General features: G+C 42.7%; 2 protein-coding genes across 3 annotated transcripts in view; both read right to left on the bottom strand.

Moving 5' to 3' along the window:
- Window positions 1-570: 570 nt before the first annotated feature.
- On the bottom strand, window positions 571-3,048 carry LOC148123914 (protein NYNRIN-like). Its single transcript, XM_087917131.1, has one exon. It carries the CDS (start codon window positions 3,046-3,048, stop codon window positions 571-573), a length of 2,478 nt encoding a protein of 825 aa, XP_087773257.1.
- A 4,655-nt stretch (window positions 3,049-7,703) lies between these two features.
- Window positions 7,704-10,622, bottom strand: part of CUL2 (cullin 2) — a 71,267-nt gene continuing 68,348 nt past the window's right edge. For both annotated transcript variants that reach the window (XM_026709994.2, XM_087915554.1), the window contains exon 21: window positions 7,704-8,199. In XM_026709994.2, the coding sequence (XP_026565779.2) occupies window positions 8,074-8,199 (126 nt within the window). In that variant the 3' untranslated portion in view covers window positions 7,704-8,073. The remainder of the gene's footprint in view (window positions 8,200-10,622) is intronic.

The raw sequence follows: 10,622 nt of genomic DNA, 5'->3' as shown, positions 1-10,622 counted from the left end.
AAGTCAAGTTTGACACTCTAGTCCAGTTAATCATTTCTTCGAAGTCAACACACATTTGACAATAATATTTCCAGAATGGCAGAAATTCATTCTTACATTCATAAGTGGTAACCACACTATGATTAAAACATGTTTCAGGCATTTCCCAAGTCTTATTACACTTTTCCCAATCTCCAAGGAATGGTCCTCCTTTAACACTTCTTTTAAAACAAACATAAGCTGTCTCCCTTAAATGAATGAATACCTTTTTTGTTACAGCCCCTCCTACAGGTCCAGTCTTGGTTTTGGTTTTCCCGTCCGGCACCATCATCTGTTGTGTCAGTGGTATTCCATGCAATATAACCCCTCCTTTCCCTGTTCCAGGCATATGCATACACAACCAACAATTTGTCAGATTCAAAGTTTGTGCGGTCCCCCTAATGTCCTTAATGTACGAATTCTCTGTCCACAGATCATTTCCCAGGTCTCCAGCTTTTTGCACATGTTCAGTCTGTTCGGTTCCTGCTCTTCCAACCTGTTGCAAGACAAAAACACTCACAAGTACAGTTGAAATACACAGAAACATATTTCTCAGTCCTGATTCTTTTTCAGAGTCAATTTCAAAGGTTGTCCTTCCACTGGGTGGCTTCTCCAAGGCTTCTCAGGTTCTGGAGCTGCTTTCACACGACTGTAGTGAGTCCATCCACTTTCTTTCGTCTGGACAGCAGACTCCGTGGTAAGAAGCACTTGATATGGTCCCTCCCAGCTAGGTTGCAATTTCTCAGTCCTCCAGGTCTTCACAAGCACCCAATCACCGGTTCCGTAAGGATGCTGAGTCCCTACCAAAGGTGGTCGTTGTGCCAAAAGTCCCTGTTTATGGAGAGACAATAAAGACCTGGACAGTGTCTGCAGATATTTTCTCACAAACATATCACGAAACTCAGGAATGGGACCCCCGAAGTTTGTGAGATAGGGTCGTCCCATTAACATTTCAAAAGGAGATACTCCAACATCTTTTCTTGGACAAGTGCGGATACGTAGCAATGCTAGGGGAAGATTCTTTGTCCATGGCAGGCCATTTTCCAAACCTAATTTTGTCAACTGTTTCTTGAGTTCAGCATTCCCACGTTCTATTTTCCCAGAGGATTGGGGATGCCATGGCGTGTGTAAATCCCATTTCACCCCCACAGCCCTCATGACTTCTTGTAATATCTTTTGTGTAAAATGTGTGCCTCTGTCTGAATCTACTACCTCTGGCATGCCATATCTAGGTATGATTTGTTCCAGCAGAATCTTAGTCACTGTGGCAGCTGTTGCCTGCCTGACAGGGTAGGCTTCCATCCACCCAGTCAAATGATCCTTAATAACCAGCAAGTATTTCCAACTCCCACTAGGTGGCACTTCAGTGTAATCAATCTGTATCTTCTGGAACGGCCAGACTGCCAAGGGTCTACCCCCCTTGTCAGTCTTCCGTGCCGATGACTTATTCACTTTAAGACATATTAAACACTTCCAACAAATAGCATGTGCAGTAGTCCACATATTCAAACTCCAATATGTGGGCTTGACTGCCTGTACTAAAGCTTCGGTCCCCCAATGACTTCCCTCATGTAAGTACTGCATAACATTCCTCATTTGGGTTTCAGACAACACTCTAACCCCATCTGCTGTTACCCATCCTTTCTCAGCTTTGTGACATCCCTCTTTTTCCAACTTTTCCCTAATCTTCTCATCTGGCTCCCAAACTTCTTCGGGCTCTTCTTGCAACATGGGTACTGATACCATCTGTAGGATTACCTCCCCAGCTGCTTCTTTTGCCCATTTGTCTGCCCATCTGTTTCCAACAACCTCTTTCTCCATCCCTTTCTGATGTGCATTGATATGCACCACAGCTACCCGATTTGGATACTGTAATGCATTCAATACCTCTTCCACCAGCTGTAATTGTTCTATCTGCTTCCCATCAGTTTTTATGAATCCCCTCTCTTGCCAAATTTTCCCAAACGTATGGACCACACCCCAAGCATACTTGGAATCTGTCCATATCGTCACATCCACACCTTCAGCCAATTCCAAAGCCCTTTTCAATGCAAAAAGTTCACATTTCTGAGCTGACCATCCTGCTTGCAAAGGTCCTTTTTCAATCACCTCCCCAGACCGAGTAACAATGGCATACCCAGCCTTCTTTACACCTTCTTCCACTCTACTAGAACCATCTACAAACCATCGTTCTCCCTCATCCAGGGGAACTTCCTCTAAGTCCTGCCTCACCTTAGTCATTGCATCAACCTGCAACAAACAATCATGATCTTCCACATCCCATTCTTTTCTTGCTCCTTCGAGAAATTCAGCTGGATTCAAGTTCTTATCTGTCCCCATGACAATATCTGGACTCGTTCTTAGAATAGTCTCATACTTCAAAATCCTTCCTTCTGTCATCCAAGTGGATGCTAACTGACTCAACACCGATGTAACTTGATGAGGAGAATGGACCACCATTGCTCCTCCAAAAGTTAGTTTTCTACTTTCAACCACCAACATAGCAGTAGCTGCTACTGCTTGCACACACACTGGCCATCCTCTCACCACAGGCTCCAAGGTCTTGCTCAGGAAGGCAATGGGTTGAAATCGCCCCCCCCCCCTTTTCTGAGCAAGCACTCCTACAGCCACTCCTGATAGTGCCGATACATACAAATGGAAAGGAAGTTTCAGGTTCGGCAGCGCCAACACCTGAGCTGTTGCCAAAGCCTTCTTCATCCCTTCCCATTTTTCCTCATCTTCCTTACTCCACTCAATGCATTCATTCTTTCCCTGCAATTTCTGATTCAGGAACTGCACAAGTAAAGCATACTGATCAATCCATGCTCTACAATAGCCAACCAAGCCTAATGCCTTCCGCACCTCCGTTTTGTTTCGTGAAGGAGCCAAAGTCATTAGACCCTTCACTCGCTCTGGATCCAAAAATCGCACTCCTTGCTGTATGAAATGGCCCAGATACTTCACCTTCTGCTCTACGAACTGAATCTTTTCTCTTGACACCTTCAGCTCTTGTTCCTTCAACCAGTTCATAGTGCAATTGAACTTTCCCTCACCTTGATTTCCTTCTCTCCTGACAACAACAAATCATCAACATACTGAATCAAACTGATCCCTTCCTTTTTCGGAAAAGTCTGCAACTTCTCCTCCAAAGCCTGTCCAAACAACAGGGGACTTTCAGTGTACCCTTGAGGCAACACTGTCCATCTCAACTGCTGTTTCCTCCCTGTCTCAGGATCATTCTATTCAAAAGCAAACAAATCTCTGCTCTCCTCCTCCAAAGGACATGCCCAAAATGCATCCTTCAAATCAATGACTGTGAACCACCTGTCTTTCGGGGGTATCTGGCCCAAAATGGTATACGGGTCAGGGACCACAGGGAACCGCGGTATCACAATCCCATTGATATTTCTCAGATCTGCCACCAATCTATATTTTCCATCTTTCTTTGGTACAGCCAATATTGGGGAATTGAAAGGAGACATGGTCGGTTCCAGGAGACCTTGTTGCAATAATCGATCAATCACTGGCTTCAGTCCCTCTTGCCCCTTCTTACTTATAGGGTACTGAGGAGTCCAGCTTTTTACAATTCCCGGCTGTACCTTAATTTTTATGGGCGGAATGTCCATTCTACCCACATCCCTGCCATCTGCCCAAACCTTCTGATCTATCCTCTCCTCATCTTCTGCCTTCAATATACACATTCGTACTCCTTCTTTTGTACTCAGCTGGAACCCAAAAACTGACATCAAATCCCGACCTAGCAAATTGACTCCAGCATCTGGTATATACAATAAGTCGCTCACAATTTCTATATCCTCATAAACCATTTCTACCTTCTCCAACACTCTTACTCTATTCTGTTTTCCACTTACTCCTGTCACTAACATGGTTTCATTTCCTCTCATTCTATTTAAAATAGGTGCGCATACACCAAGTACGACTTGCACCCGTGTCTACCAGAAACATAAATTCCTGGCGGCTAGGACCCACTTCTATCTTTACCAATGGCTCCGCGTGGGTCTCTTTAAAGGAGCCGGAACGTCCCTAATCTTCATACAAGGCGTAACCGCTTTCAGGCTTAGAGCCTTCGGAACACTGGCGCGCAAAGTGTCCTACCTTCCCACACCTGAAGCAAGTTCTATCTGTTCCGCCTCTACCTAATCCTGTTCCTCGCCCTCTGAAGGGTCTGCCCCGAGAAGCAAATCCCCTTCCTCTACCTTGGAATCCTCCCTTTGATTGTACCCAATTTTCTCCCATTGTCTTCTTCACCTCATTCTTGGTTACGGCCTGAGCGACCGCTACCATCATCTGTGACTTTTGTCTATTTTTAGCAGCATCCCTGTTAACAAAGGTTTGCTGAGCGCTCCGAATCAAAGCTGTGATTCCTTCTCCTCCCCAATTTTCAATTTTCTGAATTTTCTTCTGAATATCTGGCCAAGCCCCAGATACAAACTGCATTTTCAGCATGGACTCAAAAGCTGGAGAATTAGGATCTACTCCAGAATACTTCTCCAAACTTTCCCTCAACCGGGAGCAATAATCTCCGGGAGATTCATCCTTCCCTTGTTTGATCTCGAATGCCTTTGTCAAATTACGACTTTGGGGCACCAAAATCTTGATCCCTTCTACAATCATGGTTTTCAAATCCCTCATGTTTTGCCGGTGATTTTCATTTTGTATATTCCAATCAGGAGGTGCCAAAGGGAATTTGACCTCTCCTGCTACAGCATTTGGGACTCCCACTTGGAGTCTTCTCCAGTATTCTAATGCTCCTTGTCTAATTAAATCCCGTTCTTCCCTAGTAAACAAGTGTCCCAAAACATACATCAGTTCCTGGTAGGTATATTCGTTGGGTCCTAAAAACAACTCAAGTTCTTGTCCTACCTTCTGCGGATCCTCATGAAGTCGGGGAAGTGATTCTTTTAGTTCTCTCAGTTCCCCTGACCGCATGGGTTGAATGGCATACATCGCCACAGGCTGCCCATTGGAGTCCAAGCCGTTTGGGACTGCCCTTAAGGGGAAAGCCTGCGCTTGAGGCGGGGTGGTTGGAGGAAAAGGAAGATTTTGAACATTTCTCTCCAAGTCCCTCAACTCTCGTCTCAAGGGCGCGTGTGGCACCGACGGAGGGGTATCAGGTAATGGAATATTAGCCGCATCGTTCAAATCTGGTGGAACATATCGAGGTGGGGGACGATAAAAATCATCGTCCGATTCCGGATCTTTCTTTGTTTTGGACACAAATTGATCAGCCGGTGGCAGGCTGGGTCCTTCAAAATTTACATGATACCACACCTCGATATATGGGATTTCAGCATTTTGTTTATGAGCCAATATATAATCTTTCAATTGGTTCATCCAATGGACACTAGTCTCCCCCTCCGGAGACCAATGATACGGAAATTTTGGATCAATTAGTGGATATTTCGGCCACCTATATTTGCACAAATAAATCATGTGCTTCTTCTCAAGATTCCGGGTAAAAGGTTTGAGATTCGGGGAGAACCATTGTTGTAACAGTTGTCCCAAAGGCGAATCCACCGGAATAGGTTTTCTGCCTTCTTTTTCTTCATCTCCTATCTCAGTCTCTAAGTTTTCTCTTAACTTCTTACTTTGTCCTTTCCCCATTTTTACCGTCACCCTGACCTGTCCTCCAGCAGACGCTGGACTTTCTTCTCCAAAGAAAATTTAAGGACTTGCTTTCTGTCTACCCCAAATGGAAAGAAACAATATTACCTGATCACTCCGGGAACCTTCCTTCAGGTCTGCGAATGTGTGGGAGTCCCCAACTCAGGTTTTTCTCCGTGGTCCCAGACCACCTGCTCAATTTTTCTCTTTTTTCTTTTCTCCCGTGGTCCCAGACCACCTTCTCAATTTTTTCTCACACCGGTCTCGACTGCTTCTGAAGTCCGGTTGGTCTATCTCTCTGGGTTTTGCAAGATTCGGGACTCCTGGGACCTCTCAGGATTCGGGGAGAGATTTGTCTCACAAAAGGAGACGGAGTGGCCACTACTCACCTGTCCCCGAGACCCAAGGATCGCCGTGGAATCTCCTGGCTGGCTCGCCACTTGTGATATTGCGTTCGCACAAGACGCTGACACGACACAGAACTTCTTCAAGGCAAAGCAGTTTATTGTTACGATTCTGCAGAAACGGGTTCACATCCAAGGCTGCAGGATGGAACTGAGAGCTAAGTTAAGAACACATTTTTATACTCCCAGTACAAAGAAGCGAAGAAGCGAGATACAATGTATCAGCAATAGGAACATTCTGTTGCTGCATCTATCTGGAACTTTGCACGTATACTAGCTAAGCAATAACCACCTCCTTGTTCTTGTTTCTCCGAAAAACCGCTGAGGTTGCTTTTTGAAACACACACACATACACACAGTGGAAAAGTACAAAATACAAAATGGAGAGCTTATCTAAAATGGAGTTACATTGGTTCACTTCTCACATATTTATGAAGGTTGCAATATTCTGGGGTCATCAGTGATGGTATGCTATTGGTTCAGCCGAACAGGGATATATATATATATTTTTTAAAAGCTCTGATTAGCTCCCATGATTAGCTGAGAGGATAAAAGACTGAAATGTGCATGGGAGGGGTGGGGTGGGAGGGTTGCTCCTAGCTTTTTGTTTCTTCAATCTCTCAGCTGATTGGCTTGTTAGGGGTGCAACCGTGAGTGACTAAGGTAGGATTCCACAGCTGGGGCTCACCTTTTGTGAACCTCTGACAAAATGAATGGGGAAGCCAGATTCATTTAACAACGGTGTTACTAATTTAACAATTGCAGTGATTCACTTAACAATTGTGGCAAGAAAGATCATAAAATGAGGCAAAGCTCACTTAGCAAACATCTCCCTTGGCAACATAAATTTTGGGCTCAATTGTGGTCATAAGTTGAGGACTATCTGTATAAAAGTTCAACTGTGACTCTCCAGGGTCCTGAACTGGTCCAGAAAGTACAAAAATACTTAAAAATAAGTCCTTGCTCTCTACATAAGGGACGTGGTGGATCAGTGGTTAAGACCTGGGCTTGTTGATCAGAAAGGTTGGCAATTGGGCAGTTTGAATCCCTAGCATCACATAACAGAGTGAGCTCCCGTTACTTGTCCCAGCTTCTGCCAACCTAACAGTTCGAAAGCATGTAAAAATGCAAGTAGAAAAATAGGAGCCACTTTGATGGGAAGGTAACAGCATTCCATGCGCCTTTGGCGTTTAGTCATGCCATCCACATGACCATGGAGATGTCTTCGGACAGCGCTGGCTCTTCAGCTTTGTAACAGAGATAAGCACCACCCCCTAGAAGAAATGACTAGCACGTATATGCAAAGGGAACCTTTATCTCTCCACAAACAAAAGCAAATGAAAAGGGAAACTAGCTTGTTGAATATGTGTTAACTTCCAGCATCAAATCTAAGAATTCATCTTCAATCTCATAATCTTCCTTGGTAAATTTAAACAGTGTATATTGCAGCCACTTTCTTGGAAGGTTTTACATGTTCATAGAAGAGGAGGATATGGAGAATAGGGAGTAGGGAATTTCTGGAATAACAGGTAGCATTCTTGTAATCAGAGTTTTGGAATTAGTCATATTCCTTCATCACAGCCATTTTTAAGAATGATGCAGCTTGCTCTCAAAATTCCAGTTGTTCAGTTCGAAATCCAGTTCAAAATTCACATGTTCAGGTTATTCATTTTATTTTTTATAAATAACTCAAGGCAATGAACATACTTAGTATTCCTTCCTCACCCTCTCTTCCCACAATAACAACCCTTTGATGTTAGTTGGGCTGAGAGAGAGTGATTGGACCCAAATCACCCAGTTGACTTTCATGGCTAAGACAAGACTAGAATTCACAGTCTCCTGGTGATTCAGCCAAAGTCACTTAGCCACTTTCATGTCGAACGTGGGATTAGAATTCACAGCCTCCTGGTTTCTAGCCAGATTCCATAATCTCTGGACAAAGTTGACTCATATACAAAGATAGCACATCTTTTTCTAATAAAAGATAAAATAATAAAAATGATAGGGGGAAGGATCTATTTCTGAATTAAATTCCATGGCAACACTTCTGTTTGTTTCTAAGGATAATCTCATGCTTGTAGTAGCTTCCAGGAGCAACATTCTTATCAAAGGCTAACCAGCATTTTGAAGAAGTCCGCATTGTCACTGATACCTGAAATGCAACAATTAAAACTATTAAGGTCAAGATTGCAGATTTATGATAGAGGTAGTTTTTGCTTCACATTCTATTTATCCTTTACTTTCTCATTCTGTTTTCAAACTTTAAAAAGAAAAAAAAGGAGATAGATCACTGTTTGTTTAAAATAAAAAGAACTACTTTTAATATTTTTTCTAAGAGGACCTTACTTACAAAGGTTTTCTGCCCACTGCATATTGAACCCTTCAGTTTCTGTCCAGGATAGGTTTATAGGCAATCCAAGATCTACCAGTTCTGCTTTTTTTAAAAATTATCTTTTAAAAAGGAAAGAGACATGTTCTGTGATCAGGATAACAGATCATGTAATGCGTTAAAAAAATGTTCCCACATGAATTCTCCTTGCATAGCTGTCAAAAAAGCAAGGCAGGTTGGGACACATTACCTCTCATGCACAGGAACAGTGCAAACAAGGAAGGGAGTGGGCAGACTGCCTTGGCAAGCCTGTTGAACCAGTGCTTTCCAGATGTGAGAATGACTACACGGAAAACATTCACACTCAGCATACCCAAACATTTTATTTTCTAACCTAATATCACTGCTCTTAAAGGGATGTTCATCTTCTTCCGTTTTGTAATCATCTTTGACTTTCAAGCCAGATCAATGTTGCCGTTGTCCTTTGGATGACCTTGGGGTAGTTTAATCAAAATAGTGCATCTGGACTCAGGGCTAGAAAAGGGCTGAAACTTATTGCTTGGAGTTTTACAATTCACGGTGGACAGTAGCAGGGGTGGGATGCAAATATTTTTACTACTGGTTCTGTGGATGTGGTTAAGTGGGCATGGCTAGATGGACATGGCCATATGATTGGGTGCGTGTAGCTTCTTTTATATGTTTTTGCAGCACACACACACACACACACACACACACACACACACACACACCCATGCTCTGTTGTTGTTTTTTTGCCTCCTGGATCTCAGGGAAGCCTCCTGGGTAAGACAGTGAGGGGAATCCCAGCACAGTTGATTGTTGGAACAGTTGATCATTGGGAGGAAAACTAAAAAAAAAAAAGAAATACCAGTTTGGGGGAACTGGTAGCTGTTTTTTTTACTACCGGTTCTCTTGAACTGGGCTGAACCAGTAGAATATCACCACTGTTGTAAGTCTTTGATTTACAACAGTTCATTTAATGACCTTTCAAAGTTACATCGTCATGAAAAAAATAAACTTATGACTTTTTACTTATGATTTCCCCTTCTTTCCCCTCATCTAAATCATTTATGGAGAGAATTGTGTCTAAAATGGACCCTTGGAATATCCCAACTTACTTACTTCCATGCAGATTTAGTTCCATTGAGGACTGAGTGCAATTTGTCATCCAGCTGTAAATATATCTGGTAGTGATGCTATATACACCCTACCCTTTTTTAGCTTACCAAGAAGTAGGTTGTGGTCTATTTTGTCATATGCCTTACTGAAGTTCAAGTATACTATATCCACTGCATTTCACTAGTCCATTAGCCAGTTTATCAAAGAATGAAATAAGATTTGTTTGACATGATCTGTTTTTGACAAACCTATGTTAACTTCTGGTAATAACTTTGCCTGCTTGTAAGTGTTGGCAAATCTGTTTCTTGGTGATCTTTTCCAGGATTTTCCCAGGTATTGATGTCAAGCTGATTAGTCCATAGTTTCCTGAATGTGGGTCATCCCCCACCCCTTTATTTATTTATTTTTTAAAATAGGAACCATACCAGCTCTTTTCCAATCTTCTGATAGTTCCCCGGTGCTACAGGATCTTTCAAATATACGGTTCAATGGTTCTATGATCTCATCAGCTTCTTTGGAACTCTGGGATGTAATCTGTCAGGTCCCGGTGATTTGAACAAGTGCTGTGATATTTGGCAATATCCAGTTTATAATGATATTTGCTTGGGGCAAAATCATTGCTGGTTTCTATTCTCAAAGCAAAAGATCTTCGTATTGCTTCCCTACAAATCACTATCCACTGTTTCCTATTGCTATTAGCTTTGGGAAAATCCCAGGGCTGTAGGTCTAATTATAGAAACACTACAGTTATGTATTTTCATCCTCACACTCTTCCTCCGTATTCTTTAGTGGAATCATCAAGGAGACTAACTTTTAGGCAGAAACTTGATTTAAGGCAATAAGGAATCCTGTTTATCCAGTTTCACGCCTCGGTTGAAACGTCGGTAGTCCTCATCATACAACCATTTATTTTGCAATAATTTGAAGTTATAACGGCATTGAAAAAAGTGACTTATTGCTGGTCCATGCACTTACAGCCGCTGCAGCATGCCTACAGTCATGTGATCAAGATGGATACTTGACAACCAGCATGTACTTACAAAAGTTGCAATATTCCAGGATGATATGATTGCTATTTGTGACCTTCCCGGATGGCTTCCAACAAGCAA

Source organism: Pseudonaja textilis, chromosome Z, assembly GCF_049901715.1.
Source record: "Pseudonaja textilis isolate UNSWEBS1 chromosome Z, rPseTex1.2, whole genome shotgun sequence".
Lineage (NCBI taxonomy): Eukaryota > Metazoa > Chordata > Lepidosauria > Squamata > Elapidae > Pseudonaja > Pseudonaja textilis.
Note: the sequence above shows the minus strand (reverse complement) of the source record. Positions and strands in the feature narration are given on the sequence as shown.